Raw genomic sequence first — 23,431 nt, forward strand, 5'->3', positions numbered from 1 at the left:
GCTGATGTTATATGAGCATTTTGTGTTCTTTTTTATTTGTAATATTTACAATGAGGTTTGCATCAGAGGTTGGCAGACTTTCTCTAAAGGGCCAGGGGACCCACTTTTGGGACCCTGCAGTTGTGCCAAAGCAGCCATACACAAAACTAAGTAAACATTGAAATGTGAAGTTTTTATAATGTTTTCATTAGAAAATATTCTTTTGATTACTTTTCAGCCACTTAAGATGTGAAATCTTTTCTTAGGTTTCAGACTATACATAAGCCAACTTCAGGCTGGAGTTTGCCCCCAGCCTTGTAGGCAGACCCTATGGGTGAGTAGGGCCTACGCTGCATTCTAGCCCTAGCTCTTTGCCTGAACTATACTGTGAGGTGCAGTGTCTTTTGCATCTGTGAACAGGAGACAGAACCCTGCCTGCTGGAAAAATTGTTTTGTAAGGATTAAAGAGAATAATGCTCTGCTGTATAGCCAGGTACTTTGTATTGTATGCTTCAGCTTATTTTCACTTTCCTTGTGCTGTTTCATTTTTGTCACCCTTCTTAAGTCCTGCGTTTTTGAAATGTGGTCTGTCTTTGTGAATATTCAATGTATACTTTAAAAAGAAGGCATGTTCTACCCTTGTTGGATCGCTTGTTGTATAAAGTGTTGATCACATCTGTTTGGTTTATGCTTATGATTTTCAATTCGTTATCAGTGCTGGTTTTCTCTCTGCTTGTTTTGTTACTGACAGGGTAGTATTGGTGTCTCTAACATAATTGTGGATTTGTCCATTTTTCCTTTTAGTTCTTGTTTTGTATGTTTTGGGGCTTTATTTTGATTTCATACACATGTAAGGTTATTATGTTTTCTTTGGTGACTTTTCTGCTCTATTATCATGTTATATTCCTCTTTATCTCCATGAATTTTCTTTTCTCTGGCATCCGTTTTATGTGATATTAAAATAGTCATTTCAACTTTCTTTTGATTAGTGTTGTTTGGTATATATATATTTCCATTAATTTACTTCTAATCTCCTTATATTTTTATATTCCAAGTGAGTTTTGTAGAGATTGCATGTAGTTGGGTCAGTTTTAGAAAATCCATTGTGACAGTCTGTCTGCTGCGTTCAGATCATATATAGTATAATTCATGATGTGTTTAGATTTTAAGACTTCTCATCTTACTGTTTGTTTTCTGTTTCTGCTCTGTTTTCTGTTTCTGTTTCTCTCACCTGCCTTTTTGGGATATTGGAACATTGTTTTTAAGTTGCTGCTGCTGCTCAGTCCTGTCTGACTCTGCGACCCCGTAGACCGCAGCACCCCAGGCTTCCCTGTCCTTCACCACCTCCCGGAGCTTGTTCAGACTCATGTCCATTGAGTCAGTGATGCCATCCAACCATCTCTTCCTCTGTTGTCCCCTTTTCCCTTCAGTCTTTCCCGGCATCAGGATCTTTTCTAATGAGTCAGCTCTTTGCATCAGGTGGCCAGAGTATTGGAGCTTCAGCATTAGTATTAGTCCTTTCAATGCCTATTCAGGGTTGATTTCCTTTAGGATTGACTGGTTTGATCTCCTTGCGGTCGAGGGAACTCTCAAGAGTCTTCTCCAGCACGACAGTTCAAAAGCATCAATTCTTAGGCTCTCAGCCTTCTTTGTGGTCCAACTCTCACGTCCATACATGACTACTGGAAACATAATAGCTTTGATTGTATGGACCTTTCTGGCAAAGTAATGTCTGTGCTTTTTAATATGCTGTCTACGTTTGTCATAGCTTTTCTTCCAAGGAAGAAGCAGCTTTAATTTCATGGCTGCAATCACCGTCAGCAGTGATTTTGGAGCCCAAGAAAATAGTCTGTCACTGTTTCCATTTTTTCCCCATCTATTTGCCATGAAGTGATGAGACTGGATGCCATTATCTTAGTTTTTTGAATGTTGAATTTTAAGTCAGCTTTTTCACTCTTCTCTTTCACCTCATCAAGAGCCTCTTTAGTTACATTACAAAAATAATCTGTGTTTTGTTGGATTTTCTTTTTTTCCTTTTCCTTTTGGACCATGTTGCATGGCTTGCAGAATCTCATTCCCCGACCAGGGACTGAACCCAAACCCTTGACAGTGAGAGTGCAGAGTCCCAACCACTGGACTGCCAGGGAATTCCCTTGATATTTCTGTAAATAAAAGAGGTACCATCAACCATAGCTATGGCATGACCTTGAGAGAATGGGACAGAAGTAGTATACTGTGACAAGGGCTCTTTCTTAGGCCTCGGGCAGAATGTTGAGTTAATTATACTTGTCAGTTCCTGACACACTATTTCCAAATCCATATTTTTAAGTGATTTTCTGTCTAATGAGTTTGTTTTTATGTTTTTATTTTAAATACACTGGTATTTAAAACATAGTAGTGTAACTAGTGTACAGTGCTCACACATTATGCTATGTCTGGGGTGCATTAGATTGCTGTGAGCCTTTGTCTCCACGTCCCCCCAGTTACAGGCCTGTGTGAGAGCTCTGTGGGCATGTGCCTGGAGGTGACTTGCTGGACCTCCTGTGCCCTAGATTGCTCTCCAGGTGGGCTATGGGCACGACTCTTCCACAGCTGTGTCTGAAGATTTGTGCCTTCAGCTCCACATTTCTCCTGATACTTGGCATTATTTAGTTATTGAACTCATCATCGAGGGCTTATTCCCTGGCATACGTTTTAGGCCCTTGGGATACAGAGAGCAAAACCAGATGGGAAAGGAATGAAAGGTCCTGCCTTGAAGCTTTTATTTTAGCTTTCTAACAGTTGTGAGTTTGGTGAGTGTAAAGTAATATTTCATTGTTTTAATTTATACTTTTTCTAAGTATGAATTTAGTATCTTTTCATAGCATTAGCTTTTTGGGGTTGCTTCTGTTGGACATCTGTCTGATATTTTTGTTATAGAATGTCGGAGTTTCTTTTATACCTTGTTGGTTTTAGATACTCTTTACTATTTGTGGTATGATACACTCTTTTTTCACAGATTTAGCTGTAATAGTGGATGCTAACTAACAACAGAGGTTTGAACTGTTCAGGTCCACATATGAGCAGATTTTTTTCTCAGTAGTAAGTACTATGGTACTGCATGATTGGTGTTTTTTTTTTTTTTAATTTTTATTTAATAAATGGTACAAAGCACAGTGCCATAAACATTAACAGTTAAAATTTCACCAAATGAAAAAAATACTATAGAATACACAGTTGCAAAAAGCTACATTAAGTTATTTTACAACTGCCTCAAGCTGCAAAAAGAAAAAAAAACCCAATGCCATACCTAAGTTATCCCTCTCTCAAAATAATGCCATTTATGTTATAAACCATGAGCACCCCATCAAAAGACGGGAACTGCTTTTGTTAATTCATATATATGTGTATATGACTGTATCGCTTTGCTGTACACCTGAAACAAACACAACACTGTAAATAAAATGTAGTACAATATAAAATAAAAGTAAGTAACAGACCTTTGGGGCTTTACACCGAGTTAGAGTTCCTATCAGAGGGATAATAGCACCACAGCCGCACTGAATCCTCATGAAGGAGGCACACGAATGACTGGGTTACAAGAGTTACAGGAATGAGAGCTGCTCACTTCCCAGAAACTACAGCTCACAGAAAGCCAGCAAAGGCACGAGATACAGACCATTTACTTATGAATGTGTAAAACGTCCACATCACTCCTACAACATGTCGAAAGTGCCTCAGAATTCACACAATACCAACTTTTAAATTACATATACCAGTTTATAACAAATGGCAAAATGTGTAACTCTGTTCAAAGTTTTAAAAGATTACTTAACAATAGTTTCTTGTATTTCTATGCCACCTTTATGATTGGTGGTTTGAATTGCTGGATGTGGAAGAACTGCGGATTTTGACTGCACATGTTGTTCAAGGGTCAACTATTTCTAATTATTATTTAGAAAATAGTTCATTTAGTAGCGGTCTTTAGGATAGGATACATTTACACTTCAAGGTTAATGTTAGTTCTCTCTTAACTTGCTAAGTAAGGAGTTTCATTACAACTTTTCTTAGGTCAACTTGTCAGTGGCCTAAAGTCATGGCACTCAGTTTACTTCTGTATTGCAGTATTCCTGAATTATTGTTTCAGTGGCAGTGGCCCTCTGTAACATTGTTTCTCGGTTGGTGTGGGGTAGGGCAGTGGATAGAGTTGAAGATGATTTTTGAATCATATTCCCATTTCATATCCTCCCTTACTGTGGACACACTACAATTGTGAATCACTGGGTAAAAACAATTAATGTTAATATCAAAGACTTAAGATTTTTAGTTGAGAAATATAGTAGGAAATTGATGGAATATCTTGGAAGACATAGGTCAAAGAACAGTTTGAGTGATATTTTGATTTTTCAAATTAAAAGAGTCACTGGGCCATTCATTACTTCTTAAATCACACTGTCTGCTATGTTGATGAGTCATGTAATTTTTTCTTCCCAATGGTCAAATGGTCAGCTAATGATGTGTATTGCAACTTAACTTTTCCATTTTTTGGGTGACAATTTGCGTAGAGACTGGCAAGTGTTGTGTTACATTTTAAAAAACAATGTATATACTTAAATTTATAAAAAATTTTCCAGATGATGGTGTTGATACTCAGATTGGAACAAAGAAAGAAGATCTGAATGACAAAGAGAAAAAAGAAGAGGAAGAAGCTCCTGTACCTGCATACAGGGCCAAGTCAATCCTAGAGAGCTGGGTATGGGGTAAGCAACCAGGTATGGTGATCTTCTAAACTTCTAGTTCTTTGAAATGAATGACTTGGCATTCATTTTCTAGATAGAGTAGATGGACTTTATTTTTGTCATAGAATTTTTAAAAATTAAATTTTTATATTTTAGTAGTGCGCTCAGTCACTTGGTTGTGTCTGACTCTTTGCCACTGTATAGACTGTAGCTCACCAGGCTCCTCTGTCCATGGGATTTTCCTGACAGAGTACTGGAGTGGGTGTGCATATCCTCCTCCAAGTTTATATTTTAGTAGACTGTGCATAACATACATTTTACCATTTCAATCAGTTTTAAGCGTACCGTTCAGTGACATTAAATACATTTACCCTGTTGTATACCATCCATTTCCAGAGCCTCTTTATCTTCCCAAACTGAATCTTCCCTTTCTTGCCTTGGAAATCACTTTCTGTTTTTCAGATTTTGACTAGTTACCTCATTTAAGATGGTTGCCATCCAACCATCTCATCCTCTGTCGTCCCCTTCTCCTGCTTTCAATCCTTCCCAGTATCAGGGTCTTTTTCCATGAATCAGCTGTTTGCATCATGGGGCCAAAGTATTGGAGCTTCAGCTTCTGTCCTTCCAGTGAATATTCAGGGTTCATTTCCTTTTGGATTGACTGGTTTGATTTCCTTACTGTCCAAGGTTGATACATGATATTTGTTTTTCTCTTTCTGACTTACTTCACTCTGTATAATAGTCTCAAGGTTCATCCACCTCAGTTCAGCCAAGTCACATCTGTTCCTTTTTATGGCTGAGTGATATTCCATCATATCTATGTACCGTTGCACACATGTACTTCTTTACCCATTCATCTGTCAGTGGACATCCAGGTTGCTTCCATGTCCTGGCTGTTGTAAATAGTGCTGCAGCAAACATTGGGGTGCATGTGTCTTTTAGAACTTTGGTTTTCTCTGCCCATTTTTTAATTGAGTTGCTTTTTTTGTTTTAATGTTGAGTGAGTTTTTGTACATTAATCCTTATTGGATATACTGTTTGCAAATATTATCTATTCAGTAGGCAGCTTTATCATTTTGTTGATCGTTTTCTTCACTGTGCGAAAGCTTTTTAGTTTGATGTGGTCCCATTAGTTATTTTTGCTTTTGTTTCCCTTGCCTGAGGAAACATATCCAGAAAGATATTGCTAGGACCAGAGTCAAAGAGCATATTGCCTAGTTCTTCTAGAAGTTTCATGGTTTCAGGTCTTTCATATAAGTCTTACAGTTTAAATTCAGGGAGCATGATACCTCTAGCTTTGTTCTATCTCAAAAATATTTTAACTATTTGAGTTTTTTTTTAATGTTTCTGTACAAATTTTAGGATTATTTGTTCTAGTTCTTTGAAAAATGTCATTGAAATTTTGGTAGGAACTGCATTGAATCTGTAGATGGGTAGTATGGTCATTTAAGTCATATTAATTCTTTCATTATATGAGCACGGTATGTCTTACGTTGTCAGTTTCCTTTATCAGTGCCTTACAGTTTTTTAACTACAGTTCTTTTACTTCCTCAGATTTATTCCTAGCTATTTTATTCTTTCTGATGCAGTTGTCAGTAGGACCCTTTTTCTTAATTTCTCATTCTGATAGTTCATTGTTTGTGAATAGAAATGCAACAGGTGTGTGTTTATTAATTTTGTATCCTAAAACTTTACCAAATTCATTGACAAGTTCTGATAATTCTTCTGAGTGTCTTCAGGATTTTACATCATGACATTACAAGCAGTGAAGTTTTGCTTATTCCTTTACAGTTTAGATTACTTTTTCTTCCTTGCTGTGGCTAGAACTTGAAATACTGTGTTGAAAAAAAGTTGTGAGAGTGGGCATCCTTGTCTTGTGCCTTATATTAGAGGAAATGTTTCAGCTTTTCAGCATTGAGTATGGTGTTAGCTCTGGGCTTATCATATATAACCTTTATTACATTGAGGTATGTTCTCTCTCTACCCAGAGTTTTTATGATAAATGTATATTGAGTTATGGCAAATGCTTTTTCTGCATCTATTGAGATGATTATATGATATTTATCCTTCAGTTTGTTACTATTGTATAGCACATTGATTGATTTGTGGATGTTGATATATTTTTGTATCCCTGGAATAAATCCCATTTTACCATGATGTATGGTTCTTTTAATGTATTGTTGAATTTTTTTGTGAATATTTTGTTGAATATTTTTGCATCTGTGAACATCAGGGTAATTGTCCTGAAATTTTCTTTTCTGGTGGTTGTCTTGTCTGTTTTTGCTATCAGGGTAATCCTGGTCTTATAAAATGAGTTTGGAAATATTCCCTCCTTTTCTTTTTTCTTTTTTTCTTTATCGTTGGAAGAGTTTGAGAAGAATTAGAATTAATTCTTCTTTGAAGGTTTTGCATAATTCCCCAGTGAAGTCCTTTGGTCCTGGAGTTTGTTTGTTGGGAGGTTTTTGATGAATAATTCAGTCTCCTTACAGGTTATTGGTCTGGTCATATTTTCTATTTCTTAGTGATTCAGTCTTGAAATTTTGTATGTTTCTAGGAATTTATTTCATCTAATCTCTTCAGTTTGTTGGTGTATAATTGTATTTCTCTGGTACCAGTTGTAACATTTCCTTTTATATTTATGATTTTATTTATTTGGGCCCCTCTCTATTTCTTGGTGATTTTAGCTAACAGTTTGTCAGTTTTGTTTATCTTTTCAAAAAACAGCTGTTGGTTTTATTGATCTTTTATATCATCTTTTTATTCTCTTTCAATTGTTCCCGCTCTTATCTTTATTGTTTCCTTCCATCTAATAACTTTGGGCTTCATTTGTTCTTTCTTTTCATTTCTTTTTTTTTTTTTTAGTTTATTGAGGTGTTCACTTAAGTTATTTAGTTTTTTGTTTGAGACTTTTCTTTTTTTCTTTTTCTGTTTTTGAGGTAGACAGTTATCTTTCTGAACTTCCCTATTAGAACGCTTTTGCTGTATCTGGTAAGTTTGGTAGGTTGCAGTTGCATTTTCCTTGTCTGAAGGTACTTTTTAAAATGTCTCTTTTGATTTCTTCATTGACCCATTATTCTTCAGTGGCAAGTTGTTGCATCTCCATATGTTTGTGAATTTTCCAATTTTCTTTTTGTAATTGATTTCCAATTTCATAACTTTATAGTTTGGAAAGATTCTTGATGTGATTTCAGTCTAATGAAGTTTATTGTGGCCTAATATGTTTTTTGTTGTGGAGAATGTTTTGTGTGCACTTGAGAAGAATGTGTATTCTGTTACTTTTGGATGGAATGAACTGTGTATTATCTGTTAAGGCCATCAGGTCTTAAGTTGTCATTTAAGTCTGATGTTATTTTAGTGATTTTTCTGTCTGAATGATTTATCTGTTGATATAAGTGAGGTACTAAAGTCCTGTACTATTACTGTATAGCAATTGATTTCTCTTTTTAGGTCTGTTAAGATTTGCTTTGTATATGGTTATGCCTATGTTAGGTGTATAACTATTTTACAAATGTTAGTCCTTTTGTTAGACTCACCTCTTTATCATTACGTAATGCTCTTCTTTGTCTCCTATTACAGTTTTGTTTTAAAATCTATTTATCTGATCTAAGTGTAGGTACCCCAGGTTTCTTTAGGTTTTCATGGAGAATCTTTTTCCATCCCTTCATTTTCAGTCTGTGTGTTGTCCTTATGTCTGAAGATAGTCTTTTGTAGGCAGAATATAGATGATTCTTACTTATTTATTTTTAAAAAACTTTCTTTTGTATTGGGGTGTAGCTGATTAACAGTGTTGTGCCAGTTTCAGGTGACCAGCAAAGAGACTCAGCCATCCATTCTCCTTCAGACTCCCCTCCTACCCGGGCTGCCACGTAACACTGAGTAGGTCCCATGTGCTGTACCTACAGTAGGTCCTTGTTGGTTATTCATTTTAAGTATAGCAGTGTGTACATGTCCACCTCAGACTCCCTGGACTTCTAGATTTCAGTGTCTGCTTCCTGCCCCAGTTTGGCAGGTTTGTACATCAAGTCACTTTTCTGCGCCTTTCTCCGCCTCTTCTCCTTCTGGAACCCTGCAAATGTCAGTCTGCTTGATGTTGTGTCATATATCCTTTAAGCTATTTTTGCATTTTTTTCATTGTTTTTTCTTTTTGTTGCTCTGATTAGGTGAATTCCAGTGCCCTGTCTTTGAGTTCACTGAGCCTCTGCTGCTTCATGTAATGTGCTGGTGAATCCTTCTAGCATAGTTTTAGGTTCAGTGCAGTTTTATTTTTTGCAGTGTATTTTTGGTCTTTATTCAGATTGGGCAACTTCTAGCTTTTAATTTTTGTTCCATTCTACTGTTGAGCCCTTTCATTGAACTTATTTTGGTTCCAAAATTTCCATTTGGTTTTTTTTTTTTTTTTTAAGACATCTCTTTTTGACTTAGGTTTTCTGTTTTCTCATATGTTTCAAGTGTGTTTTCGGTTTTTGAGGCATTTTTAATCTGTGGCTTCTTTAAAATCTTTCTCGGAGTATTCTAATGTCTCTGTTATCTTGCTTTTTCCATCTATTGGTTGTCTTTTGAAAATTAATTTTGAGATCTTCCTGGTTCGTGGTGTGGTGAGTAACTTTCTGTTGAAACACAGTCATCTTCATGTTATATCCTGAGACTATTTCATTGGCTTTCTGTGACACCATTCTGACAGAGCAAGAATGTGCTGTATTTTGTTAATGTCTGGAGGGGACTGGAGTTCTGCTGGCTCCCTGCATGGACTCATGATTTATTTCTGTGTCTGTATGTAAACACTCACCAACTTGTTTCACAGTATTCTGCAAAAACTGACTGATTTCTTGGCATTAGGAGTTGGACAGGGCAAGCAGATGTAGGATAGTCAGGAAGGAGAGCAGGCAGATGTTTAAGAGCATATGTGCTTTCTCTAAGTTTCACAGTTACCTCTGGATTTTGTAGCTAAGCAGATGAGAGACGTTATCATTTCATGGTAGAAAATGTAATGACTGTTGTGGAAGGTGCCTTTTGTTAGACCTGATCTCTGGAAGAAATTCTGATGAGCTGTCCTTGGCAGTGCTGTTTCAGTGACGTCTCCTGTGTGTCTACAGGGAATCAGGCATCTCTCAGTGGTGGGCCAACAGTGATTCTGCAAGGATGCCTGTGAGGGCTAGGGATGGTACCTCATGTATAAATCTTTCTACTTCATCTTGAGCCTAATGTGGGGTTTATTTTAAAAGTATTTTTTGTCTAGATTTTGTAATGGTTAGCTGTTTTAGCTAGTGGAACTTTCCATACTTGGAATCCAACCTCTGGTGTCTGAATATGTATGTGTCTCTGTGCCACAGTGCCTGTGCGTGGTGAGAGAAGCTTTGTCCTGGTGGCCTCCCTAAAGAGGGGTGAGGTGTGTCCATCTGATGCCTTCTGTGATCTCCTTTCTCATGGGAAAAGTGTGTTGAGGTCATGGGTAGCTGAGAAGTAAGTGTCTTCCATATAGGGATGTTCACTAGGTATGTGGCTGTTGTCTCTTGGGATATAAAGCTACCAGGGTGTTGATTGGTTTAGCCTCATAACTAATCAGCATCAGAGATAGAACAAAAAGAACAGGACACCCCTGCTCTGGTCACCACTGGGTACTGTACTGTTATAAGGGGTTGGTGGAAGGTAACTTAATTTATAGTTCAACTTTAGACAGCTTTATGATTAATTGCTAGATAAGACTCCTTTTAATTATTTTCATTCATGTAACTGTCTTCTGCTGCTGCTGCTAAATCGCTTCAGTCGTGCCTGACTCTGTGCGACCCCATAGACGGCAGCCCACCAGGCTCCCCTGTCCCTTTCTTCTAGGTACCTAAAAAAAGTCCTGAAGTGTGGAAAATTTCGAACATACACAGTAGAAGGAATAGTATGATGAAATACCCCTTATCTGTAGCACATTCTGACTGGTTAATTTCATCTTCCTCTGAAACATTCCAGTAAATGTATCAACTTTCATGAGTATTGTATGCTGGGCAATTTATTGAAACATCATTTTCATTATGAATTTGGTTTCATAACATAAAAATACTGAATATGGTTTTTCTTTCTGTCTAGGAAATGTATTGCTAATGAGTATTGACTTCATAATCTTGTGTTAAAACCTTTTTTTACCTTGTACCGTGTTTACAGAAGGGCAGTATGCCACACCCGTTTGGGTGACATTGGGCAGGCACTCTGAGCGGAGTTGCTTCCTGCATAGAATGCCCTCCCCGTACTGCCTCTCTGTGGTGCCTGTGAGGGTTACCTAGTGTGTGTTCAGTGCTCAAAATCGTTTGTGGCACATATTAAGCACTCAAGTGTTACCTATTATTATTACCTATCAACCTTAAAACAAACTGTGCCCATGAAATTCAGAGGTTGGATATTTTATGTTGTTTTCTAGATGTGAATGAATTGAAGGAGTGTCTTTCTGTGTTGGTTAAAGAGCAGCAAGCTCTGGCCACCCAGTCAGCGACCACCACCCTTTCAGCTCTGAGACTCAAGCAGAGGCTCATTGTTTTGGAACGATATTTCATTGCCTTGAATAGAACCGTTTTTCAGGAGAACGTCAAAGTTAAGTGGAAAAGCAGCAATGTTTCTTTGCCTCCTGCAGACAAAAAAAGGTAATAATATAATTAAGAAAGTATCTTGATAAAAGCTAAATGTAAAACTGGTCTGTTTAATAAGGAAAGTTTAATTAAGACTTACAATGTAGTCTGTTTTTTCCTTTTTCTGAAATTTTATTCTTGCTTTCCCTTTTTGTATGTTTTATATAATTTGGAGAATGGCTTTCCCAATTTACTTATGAAGTATCAGGCCATGCTGTAACCTGTCCCATTAAAGACAGTTTTCTTTCAGTACCAGTAGAAACTGGTCAGAAGTTTAGATCAGCATGTCAAGATTTGATAATCTGATCTGAACATTATATTTTTGTTTAATTTTGGTATTGGATAGGAAATTACCATATTGTAGTAGTGCTTAACCAGTTTAGATGCTTCATTTTTTTCTTCTTAATGTGATTTACTCATTCTTTAATTATAAGAGATGCTTTGGTGGACTCACTTGTGGTTGTAAGAAATGATACAGAGAGATTCCTTATACCCTTTGCCCAGGCTCTCCAGGGTTAGCTGCTGGGAAGCTGTAAGGCAGAATCACAGTTAGGATGCTGACTTTGGTGCATTTTGCCTGTGTTAATCTCTTTGCCGTTTTAGCTGCTCTCAGTCCTCTGCGTGTGTGTGTTTTCCAGGCCATTTTATCACAGGTGTAGATTTCTGTCAGAACCGCCCCGGTCAGGGTATAGGACAAGGACCCTTTTTTATGGCTGTGACCATTAACCTGTTTTCCATGTCTATTATGTAACTTTATGAGGTTGGCTTTTTCACTCATACTATTCCTTTGAGGTTCTTCCAGGTATATGCATGTGTTGTCACTGTTGAACAGGATTCCATGTATAGGTGTACCATATTTTTTTAACCACTCACCTTTTGAAGGTATCTCAGTTGTTTATAATTTTTGAGTATTTTGAATAAAGTTGCTGTGAATATTTTCTACAGGTTTTTCTGTGAACATAAGTTTCAGTTTCTCTGGAATAACTTAGATTGCAATTGCTGGGTCTTAGGTTTGGGTTTGTAAGGCATTTTCATACTATGTCCAGAATAACTAGACTTTTACATTCTCATCAGCCAAGTGTGAGTGGTTGTTTTTTCTATCCTTGTCAGCTTTTGGTATTGTCACTTCTTTACTGTAGCCATTTTGTTAGATGTATAGTGTTATCTCCTAAATATTTATAGATTTCCTAATTTCTCAACCTATTTAGATAGTAGTGAGTTTTACCTTTTTCGCAGAACTAGCTCTGGGTTGGATAGTTGATCGGTGTAGGTGGGGATATGTCCAAACTGTTTCTGTTTGCTTAAATATCTATAAAATAGAGAGCCACTTGTTGAAGATTTAGTAGTTCTTACACCATGCCAATTTAGGACTGCTGGGCTCCTTTTCCATGGATAAGGTCATGATGGGCTCAGGAGAGCCCTAGATTTATGCTTCTCCTGGAATGTATTTCTTAAAGGGTTCCCTGTGTGGGGTGCTCCTCCCACTTCATCTGAATTGACTTTGTCTGTGTATTTATTGTTTTAAAGACCACATGTCTTATTATCCATCTTTATCTTTTAAGGTTATAATTCTTTTTCAGTATAAATTTCCTTATTCCTGTCTTCCGGGCACCCAGTTGCCTCGTAGGAGGCAGCCACTAATTGCAGTTGTTTGTGTTTCCTCAGAGCTCCCCAGGCACATGTTGTGTTCTATTCAGGATTTACCGACTTGTGCTACCAGCTGCCTCTGTTGGGTCCTCACATTCTTCACTGCTAATTTGACTTAATATTGTGTCTTGGGGAGATACATTCTGTATCTCGCCCATTTTTAATAGCATTTCTAACTGATTATGAAAAAGAGTAAAATATATGGTAGAAAAACCATAATAGTATAAAGTGGAAAATAAAATTGCTTACTATGATTAACTTTGTAGTGTACACACATTTTTTGTATTCTAGTTTTTTTTTTCGAGGATGGTTTTTATGGTTTGTATGACTTCTTCATAGTTGCACAATGAAACCGTGTCTTGTTAAATTAACATATGTAAGTAATAAAAAGTTTAAAAAGACACCTGAGAATGATAAGCACTAAATTCAGGAGAGGGTAACCTCTCAGGAGGCGGGAGGAAGGAGAAGAGCATGAGGGCCTGCAGACCTGGCGGCCACATTTACCCAAGCAGGGAGAGAGCCAGAGCGGACTCCTGGCCTGGATGCATTGTCATCCGTGTGCTCCTCACCGCTCGCCTGCCTTTTCCTTATTGCATGAGGTTATTCCCCCCTTTTATGTACTTACTGTTTATCCAGCTAATGATATTAGTTCCGTGAGATTATTTTGTGTTTTGGGAAGTCATTTAAAATTCTTTGTAAATACCTTTCTTTTTCTCAAAGAGAAAGCTTTTCCTTTACAAAGGACATTTGGTAAAAGTTTTTAAAGTGTCAAACTGAGTTGTTTGTGATCCTCTATCTAAAGACACCCACTGATCACGTTTTGGAACAAATCCTTTTGTACTACATGCTTTATTTTGGCATTTGCACATGCCTCTTGACTGACCAGTTCCCACTCTCCCCCACCCCATGTGTGTTGTTTGCAGCTCCCGGCCTGCAGGCAGAGGCGTGGAAGGTCTGGCAAGAGTGGGGTCCCGGGCAGCTCTCTCCTTCGCCTTTGCATTTCTGCGCAGGGCCTGGCGCTCAGGTACGTGCCCATATGTTCTCCCTGCCGCCCCGTCAGGAGCTGTGGCCTCCTGGCTCACTTCTGCCCCCCCGGTGGTCTGTGTGCGCTCTGTGCCCCACTTTCCGTGTTGGTAAAATGAGAGACTTCAGGGTCTGCTTGATTTTTCAGGCCTCAAAAGGTGTGTGTGCACACCCACATGCCAGGTAAACCGCTGCAGTGCCTCAGTACTCATTTTCTAGGAGAACCAGAAAGTAGAATTGCCCATCTAAGAGTCATAAAGAATTCACTTTGGGGCAACTGTTAACTTTTAATCTCTGAGTTCTTGGGCTTTCTAATTGAGAGGCAATTGGGAAATACAAAATGTGCTAGTGTCATTCTCTCACTCTGGGACTGGAAAACCCACCTGGGAGAGTGGGGAGTGCTCGGTGTGTGTGCTGCCAGGGGACGGCCGGCCTCACCTGCCGTATGTATGTGTGTGTGTGTGTGCCCAGGGGAGGACGCGGACCTCTGCAGTGAGCTGTTGCAGGAGTCTCTGGATGCTCTGAGAGCGCTGCCCGAGGCCTCCCTCTTTGATGAGAGCACGGTATCCTCTGTGTGGCTGGAGGTGGTAGAAAGAGCAACCCGGTTCCTCAGGTCCGTCGTGACCGGGTGAGTTCTTACTTTTCATATCTTACTGTGTCAATGCTTCCAGCCCGCTTCACAGTCTTATCTCTTCTTCAGTTTAGAGATAAGAAACTTAGTAGATTGGTTCCTGGCGTGTTTCCTGTATACCCTCAGCTCTGTGATTCCAGATCTTTGGTTCTCAGCTTTTCAAATGTTTGACTTTTGATATTTTGATTGCACCTAGTAGGCTGTCATACTCGGTGGAGTGGAAAATGAATCATACCTTTGTTACTTATTTTTTTCAGATATTTTATGATTTGGATATCAGTATTTCCTCAAGTGTTTGAGCACCTGTTATGCATCTCTCAGTGAATGCAGGTGCCGCCATTCTGAGTGGTGGCTATTGTCTTAATAGACAATGTGGGACTAGACAACTGATTCAGAGTGAAATGGTTAAACCTACAGTGGGTCTTCTCAGTGTGAAAAGATACGAACGTGAATCATTTTTCTTTAAGGAACGCCATGCACTCTGGTTTTAGGTGCTATGCGTGTTTGTTAACAGTTTTTAAGGTTGAGGAAAATGTGTATACTCAGTACAAAATTAAACAGCAGAGATGGGGAAGAGAGTTTGTTCTCATTCTTGTCACCTGCTGTGTCCCTTGCCGCAAGGGAGACACCTGTGGTCTCCATGCCAGTGGGCTGTGGGTTTAGCTATTCAGAGTTTCTGATGTCATTGCCATGGAGTTTAGGGTTGGGAGGCCCTGAACATAGGCTTGGAATTGATTTTAAAAATTCAGCAGTAATAGTGATGTTGGAAGATCCTCCCTCCCTCATCTTGGGTGAAGAAGACCTATTTATTTTTGGAGAACAAGGAAAAGTTAAAATTATTTCTTTGGTCAGAAATAAAAATAAACTGACAGTTTGCCTATAGGTTTTCAGATGGTTTTATAAATGGATTCTTCTCCAGTTTTATAGGTGAACGCTGATACTATAATAGCCTTACATGTCAGTGAAACTGGAAACATGTCTGAACATTTTTCTCCTCATGATTTGAATAATGATATAAGTAGTTTTATGCTGTAGCAACTTGGAATGTCTTATAATGTAATCATTTTATAGTATCTGAATCAATACTTGTAATAAAATCTTGTCTTTACAAGTAAATTGTATCCCTTAGAGTAGCTGATTAAATTTGAGTAAGCAAGTCTCAGAAACTTGATTCTAAATACTAAAAACCCTTCTTCATGGGAGAGGGAATATAATTAGTTTAACATTCATAGCGTGCTTATTTTAAGCACATTCTCTTTAAGCTCTGTTGTCACTTTGTCCCTGCATCCTCTGCTGTCATTTCAGGGATGTTCATGGAACGCCTGGAACCAAAGGGCCAGGAAGCATCCCGCTGCAGGACCAGCACCTGGCCCTGGCCATCCTGCTAGAGCTGGCTGTGCAGAGAGGCGCGCTGAGGTGAGGCACGCCGCGGACTGGACGTGTGGTTGGGAAACGCCTCTGTACTGAGCAGCTGTTGCATTTCCTTGAACTGTTTGTGATGGCAGCAAATGTGTGGGGATCTGTGATCAAAGAACCATGTCCCGGGACCCTTCTTTCAGATCTGGCTGCACTTAAGTTTTCTTCACTTCCTTTTTATGATCAGCTTTCTAGTAGTCCAGGAACTGTTTGTTTTTTTTCCCTCTCTCTCTCTTAATTTTCTTCAAATTGTTATTTTTAATCCATTAATTTAAGGTCCTAGAAATTCCCTGTAGAAAGTGCTATTTGAACTTCCTAACTGGTTTTGTATTTCTTATCCACAGAAGATGGATGTCTTGTACTAAAATCTTGAATTGTTTAGCGATTTTACTGCCTAGATTTGTTTTCATTTTTCATGGCCTTGTTTTAGTTACTTTTCATATTTAAAGTATTTCTTCAGTTTTATTTATCTGTCTACTTTTATTTTTTATAGACCAGGGCCAAAACAATTAATCTGTTTTTACTAGAGCATAAGGATGTTTTCTCTTCCAGTCAAATGTTATCTGCTGTCCTGTTGTTGCTTCAACTGTGGGACAGTGGGACACAGGAAACTGACAATGAGCGGTCTGCCCAGGGCACCAGCGCCCCACTTCTTCCTTTGCTGCAGAGATTCCGGAGTATCGTCTGCAGTAAAGATGCCCCCTATACCGAGGGTGACATTCATGTAGGTATCATCGTGAGACTTTGCACCTAAACAGCTGTCTTCATTTTGCTTATCCTGAAGGATTTAACCTTTTATAAACAAGCCCAGACCGCATATCTGTGATGGTGGTTGCTTCTCGGGGGCAGTGTGTTTTTGGCAGTTACAGCAGTGAGTCACGTGTGGGATAGGTGTGGGAGGTCATGGTTGGGTCACAGCTGATGCAGCAGAACTTGACATGGTCACGTTTGGATTCTTTGCAGCAACTGAGGAGGGATCAGAGCCAGCTGTGTTTCGTAGATGCCGGGCCCTTCGTTTTGTTCTGGATTGTGTATTAGGAGCTTGCTTCTTGACATACATCAGTTTGTGCTTTTAGAGAGAGTGTCTGCGGCTGCCTTGTTGGCCACAGAGTTTTCTTTCTGCTGCACGAGTCATTGAGCCCTTTGTGTTTGTATGTTTAGTGCCTGTGTGTTCCCAGCAACCACTTGTGTTGTACTTTGGCTGTGATGGGGCTGTGGAGGGTGTAAAGAAGGCATGCTCACCTCCATGTGGGAGCAAGGTATTAATAGTAGCAGTATAAAGATATGTTAAAAATCCCGATGCTATTTCAGGAAAGATGTGAGAGTCAAGTGTGTGCTTATGGTACTTGCAGCAATGCCACGGGCAGTGGGGCTGGGAGGCTAGGCTCAGCTGCAGTGGGAAGGAGCAGCAGCGCCTCACTCTGAGAGCAGTTGCTGTGGATTGGTTTTGACCCTCCCAGGGCCACTAGGCAAATCTTCTCTTCCTCCTCTATCCTCCCTCACGTGCCGTTTATGGGCCACACCTCCTTTAGCCTGCAACTCCTACATTGGCAGCATGGAGCCAGGTCTGAAATACACATTTTTAGAAGAATATTAGAAAAAGAGCATTGAAAAGAGTGACTCACTTTGTTGGCCCTTCCTGAGCATGGGGCACCGTGCAGGAAACGTTAGCTCAGCCATCACTGTGTTCAGTCCTAGGAAACAGGCTGGTGGCAGAGCAGGCCTGCCCAGGTCCGAACCCCTGGGACTGCTGCTTTTCAAAGGTACAAGTTTGAGTTTGCAGGTCTTTTCTGGAAAAACTTAGCAGTTCTGGTATGAAGTACAGCCTAGTTATTCAGTTACTTTACAGTCTTTCATGATAATAAGGCTGTTCTGGTGTTAATTAGAATTATTAATGTGCAAATAAAATTGTTACTTTTCTGATGAGTGGGTAAGCTTTAGATTAAAGTAATGGTTATTGTTCTCAGTTTTCAAAGCCAAGTTGAGGTACAGTGCTTTTGTTCCCAGGTAGGTAGCGCTTCATTCTTCCGAAGGTCCTTGGGATGGGGAACCTGAGGAAGATAAGGCTGTGTCCCTGTCCTGTGTGGAGTTGGCACACAGGTGCTGGGTGTGTGGATGTGTGGGCACCTCCGTGTGCAGTGAGTGTATAGATCTCAGTGCACAGCAGTACTTCTTATGTGATAGCCAAAGAGGGAGAGGTTTACAGGTCATGTCTGACTGTGGATATCAAAATATAAAGAGTGGTGAAAGACTACTTGCGTTCCTTTAATTTTCCCCACCATTTCTGAAGCTGTTTTTTTTACTTTTCTTCTTTAGCTTCTGTCTGGCCCTCTGAGCCCCAACGAGAGTTTCCTGAGGTACCTTACTCTCCCACCAGACAATGAGCTTGCTATAGACTTACGACAGACTGCAGTTGTTGTCATGGCGCACTTAGATCGCCTGGCCACCCCTTGTATGCCGCCTCTCTGTAGCTCTCCAACATCTCATAAGGTAAGTGTGACAGCAGGGTTTATTCTTTCTGTATTTGTTCCTAGAGTCCCATTCTGTGCCTGTGTGGAGACTCACTTTCTCTGGGTATGGGGTGGAGTTTGCTTTCAGCTTTTGAATGTGTGCACTTGAAGGTGTCAGTTACTAGCTGTCACAGTGAGCAGACTGATGCACATAGAGGTTTAGGACCCATCCCAGGCTCCAGATTCAGGAGGCATGTCCCCAGAGAGGTCTCCTGTGTTCACACAGCCGCATGCTGTGCTGTCTTCCTTAGGAGGAACATAGTGGTGTGTCTGACACTAACCTACGTGTGTGAGGATCTGCTGATACAGGCTCACCAAGAACCTCGTACAGTCATGCCTGATCATTGCAATGTTGTCCCATCATATGGATGAGAGGCTGCGTTTGGAGTGAACTTTGCGAAGGTCACAGAGAATCCTGATTTTAATCCAGTTTTTAAACTTTGTTCTTAATAGTATAAGTACTTCTTAAAATTAATTTTTATTGGAGTGTAGTTGATTTGTAATATGTGTTAGTTTCTCCTATACAGCAAAATGCAGATTTTTCTGACTTTTAATTTTGGGGGGAAGGTGGGGACTGCATCATGAGGTTTGTAGGATCTTAGTTCCCAGACCATGTATTGAATCTGGATCACTGGCAGTGAGCGTGTAGAGTCTTGTTCACTGGACTACCAGGGAATTCTAACTTTCAGTTTGAAGAGTATTTATTTTGTTTTACAGTAATTTATGTTTTCCAAATAAGTAATACATTTCCATGGTTCGAAAGTAAACGCTGAATGCGAGGGTGCATGGGCACGCCCTCTCTGCCTTGTCGCGCCCCGTTTCCCCTGCCGCCTCTTACTGTGCGGGTCTTCACGTGCCTCTCGGTGTCCTCAGTGGCAGTATACTGTAGCCCCTCTGTGACTTGTCGTTTCACTAATCGGGATACTGAAGAGCTCTCTGTGTAAGTGAAGAGCTTCGTGCTTTATTTTAAAAGCCAGCTTAGTGGTCCACGTCTGGATGTGTCATGATTGGTGAGCACTCGTTCAGCAGAAGGTTGCTGCTTCGGTGGTGTTGCGGTGGCTGCCCCTGTACCGTTTTTCTGCTCTGTGTACATGTAGGTGCATGCGTGTGCAGCTGTGATGTACCCCGTGTGGTGGACACGGGAGCTGGTTGTCCCCCAGTTGCGGTCATGCAGCTTGACTCCTTTAACCCCACTAACAGCAGGGATGCTTGTTTCCAGGCGTGCTGAGGCCTCTGGGTCCCTACCTGTTATGTCAGAGTGGTAGCCTATGTTCTGAGCTTTTTAAAATATATTTAAGATCTACTTGTGCTACTTTTTAACGTGCTCTGTTAAATGAAATGCTCTGGAAAAGCAACCTGTCCAGTTACTTATCTTACCTGCTAACGGAGGCTGTATGGGGTGTTCTGAGTTATTTTGGTGTTTTTAATCAACTTCCTTCTTTACTTGCTTTATTTTTATCTTATTATATCTGTTTGTTACTCCTTTCATGAATTATTCTTAATTTTTTTCTAAGAAGGAAATTTTCTTGCTGATATGAAGAAAATATTTACTTACTTCATTGTTTGACAGGGATCATTACAAGAAGTCATAGGATGGGGGTTAATAGGATGGAAATACTATGCCAATGTGATCGGTCCCATTCAGTGCGAAGGCCTTGCCAACCTGGGGGTCACGCAGATTGCCTGTGCAGAGAAGCGCTTCCTGATCTTGTCGAGGAATGGCCGTGTATACACGCAAGCCTACAACAGTGACACGCTTGTAGGTCCTGGGATGGGTTGGTGGAGGGGGCTCTCTGCTATGTGTGCTACATATCTTGTCTTTCTTATGTCGGTTGATTTCTGAAGATTTATAAGCATCTGCTCATTGTATATTATTATTTGCATTTAAAACTCTTGATTGTAATCATTATTGTCAAGATTTTGGGGCAGAATTTCTTAGTTCTTAAGCTCAGGAACTCCTTACAGTGTCAATGATTGTCAACTGTTATTCCCATTTATAAACTGTAAAGTCATTTCATTTTGGGACCAGGAAGTAGCAGATGAGAAACTGTGGGGATGACGGCAGATGGGCGCTCTTCACCTATAGTTGCACATTCCCCTGTGCAGGAGTGGTCTAGACATGCCATGTGGCACATGGAGGCACCTGCCTGGTGCTGCTCTGTAGGTCTGGGCAGGCCAGCTGGACCACGACCAGAGAGGTTTAGTCTGAGTGGGGTTTACTAAAGTGAGATACACGAGTGAGGCAAGCCGTGCAGTTTTCTTGTCTTTGGATTGCTTACTAATTTTCTTCCTGTTTTTACCTTTTTTAGGCCCCACAGTTGGTCCAGGGGCTTGCCTCCAGAAACATTGTAAAAATTGCTGCCCATTCAGACGGTCACCACTACCTGGCCTTGGCAGCCACTGGAGAGGTGTATTCCTGGGGCTGCGGGGACGGCGGACGTCTGGGCCATGGAGACACTGTGTATGTGCAGCCTGTTCCTGTACCTGATACAGTCTTCTTTTGTGTTGCTGTAACCAAAATAAGGTGGCAAAGAAAAGTGTGGTGAGGGTTGTGCAGCTGTTCAGACGTTCAGGGCTGCGATGGAGAGGGCTGCCCCCCCATGTGGATCTGCCCCTGTGACGCTGGGGCTCTGCACTCTGCATAGACAGTGATGGCAGTCGGCCTTCGTGTTCTTCTCCCCTGGCTGTTGCGACTCCTGTTGATACACATACTGCACCCTCACTGCGGAGTTTTCTAAACTGAATTCCACACTCTTCTTCCTTCATTTATTACCTCAGCACATCTCTGTCAGATAGCATGGCTCATTTCCTTGAGCCATACTATCATTTTCACAGCTACAAAAATCAGGAGTTTTCTAATGTGTTATTTTGATTATTGTAAGAGGCCAGAAACAAAACAGAATGGTTGTTCTAAATGTGGAGTCATGAAAATAAAGAGTTCTGATGGCTGCCTTGGAATCACAGGAACCCTTTCATGTTACTGTTGTGAGTGGAGGTTGGTGGAGAAAACATTGGTTTTAGGTTGAGTTTGAAGATGCAACCCATTTCAAGGTTGTCAGAGCCATGAGCAGGGAGTGGGCAGCAGCAGAGTTGAGAACAGTGGCCCGTTCTCACTGGGTGGAAGTGGACATCTCCAGGAAGGATCCCAAATTGTGAAAAAAGAGTCATGCGCTCTGGGTGTTAGCGTTTAGCAGACTTGATGTCCTAAACTTGACAGTGTTGTAGGAGTTACAGGCAAATCTAGTAAAATGATAGTGAAGGAAAGGAATTACAAGTACAGAATTTAGAATTATTGTTAATCTCAGGTTAACAGGGAGTCAGGGATTGGCTTGGGGCTCACAGGACTTGAAAGGGTTGAGGTTTGGGTTGGAGGCATTAGTCTTTACTTTTTAAATGTTGGATATAATTACCATGCATAAAATAGTTTGTAATTAAATAGCACTCAGTTGAGATTAAGTGCTAGTTGAGTAACTAACCTGAGGAGTTGAGGGAAAGAAAGTAGAATGGTGCAGATGCAGAAGTTGCAGAGAAACTTTGGGGTGGGGGTTGAAACTTGAGCTGGATGGGGAGGTGGTACTGGACTAATTCCTTTGTTCCTCTTCCTGTGTGTGCCCCTCCCTCTGTGTGCTTATTTTGCAGAATAGTGTGTCACAAAATAAGTGAGCTGTGTCTTTGGACAGGCTGGAATGAGTGTTAGTGATCATAGCAGACATATTTGAGATTATAAGCGTTGGGCATTTGCTAATTTTGAAAGTGAATCAGCTAGTGGTCTCTTCTACCCAATTAATCCTTGTTGCTTCCTACTTTTCATTTGTGAAATATAGATTGCAATGTGATTAGTAAACCTTGCCCATCATTTCTGCCCTGATTTTTTAACAAATATATGTAAATTCACCGGCTTTCTCTGTACAGTTTGGTGAGCCTCACAAATGCTTGCGGTTGGGAGCCACTGGACCTGAGACACAGAGTGCTTCTAGCACCCTCCGGCTTCTTTGGCCCCTTCTGCAGCCACGCCCTGCTCCCCACCCCTGGCTACTGGTGTTTGCCACGTTGGAGCATTTGGTTTCTGGCTGTGGCACTCAGTGCAGTTCCTGAGCTTCATCCTTCCCTGTTGCTGAACCAGGCCACCACTCAGACCACTGTGACCAAAGCTGCCATGGGCTTGAGCGCCTGTGTCTTTAACAGTATGCTGGGTGTGACTCTTGGCATTAGGCGCCCACTTAACAACAAATCATGGAAGTGTTTGAATTCTGTATTTCTTAATTATTTCCTAAGACGCCTAGAAAGGCAAAGTTATCCTGATGCCCCTATAGTTTTTTCCTGGGAGCGTCACTAGTAGGAATGGCTCAGGAGTGCATTCATGTTTGTTCCCTTTGTCTCGACAGGCCTCTGGAGGAACCGAAGGTGATCTCTGCTTTCTCTGGCAAGCAGGCCGGGAAGCATGTGGTGCACATTGCGTGTGGAAGCACATACAGTGCAGCCATCACAGCCGAAGGGGAGCTGTATACCTGGGGCAGGGGGAACTACGGCCGACTAGGCCACGGTATGTCTTCTCTGAGCCAGCTTGGGCATGCTGCATAAGCCTGCTGCTTTCTCAGATACTTGCAGTAACAATAGTCCTGTCTGTTTGAAGGCTCCAGTGAAGATGAGGCCATTCCCATGCTGGTTGCTGGGCTCAAAGGACTGAAGGTCATTGATGTGGCGTGTGGAAGTGGTGATGCGCAGACCCTGGCCGTGACAGAGAATGGTATGTGGAGCACGTGCTGCCTGGGAGGCCTCTCAGGATGAGGAGGCCGCTTCCCTAGAGGGAGTGAGCTTTGGAGGCTCTCAGTGCGTGTGCACCTCAGTGTCTTTGGAAGAGGTAGAGATGTTATGGGACTTGTAGTTTCCATTGCCCAG

General features: G+C 40.7%; 1 protein-coding gene across 5 annotated transcripts in view; it reads left to right on the forward strand.

Annotated features, from left to right (window-relative positions):
- The window catches only part of HERC2 (HECT and RLD domain containing E3 ubiquitin protein ligase 2), a 248,598-nt gene that overhangs the window by 34,196 nt on the left and 190,971 nt on the right, over positions 1-23,431 (forward strand). For all 5 annotated transcript variants that reach the window (XM_055398094.2, XM_055398095.2, XM_055398096.2 and 2 more), the window contains 11 exons: positions 4,593-4,730; positions 11,101-11,320; positions 13,876-13,976; positions 14,447-14,603; positions 15,912-16,022; positions 16,575-16,746; positions 18,339-18,512; positions 20,103-20,291; positions 20,842-20,993; positions 22,918-23,075; positions 23,166-23,279. In XM_055398094.2, the coding sequence (XP_055254069.1) occupies positions 4,593-4,730; positions 11,101-11,320; positions 13,876-13,976; positions 14,447-14,603; positions 15,912-16,022; positions 16,575-16,746; positions 18,339-18,512; positions 20,103-20,291; positions 20,842-20,993; positions 22,918-23,075; positions 23,166-23,279 (1,686 nt within the window). The remainder of the gene's footprint in view (positions 1-4,592; positions 4,731-11,100; positions 11,321-13,875; positions 13,977-14,446; positions 14,604-15,911; positions 16,023-16,574; positions 16,747-18,338; positions 18,513-20,102; positions 20,292-20,841; positions 20,994-22,917; positions 23,076-23,165; positions 23,280-23,431) is intronic.

The sequence above is a fragment of the Moschus berezovskii genome, chromosome 2 (genome assembly GCF_049115385.1).
Source record: "Moschus berezovskii isolate FMDL1 chromosome 2, NW_MosBer_1.0, whole genome shotgun sequence".
Classification (NCBI taxonomy): Eukaryota; Metazoa; Chordata; class Mammalia; order Artiodactyla; family Moschidae; genus Moschus; species Moschus berezovskii.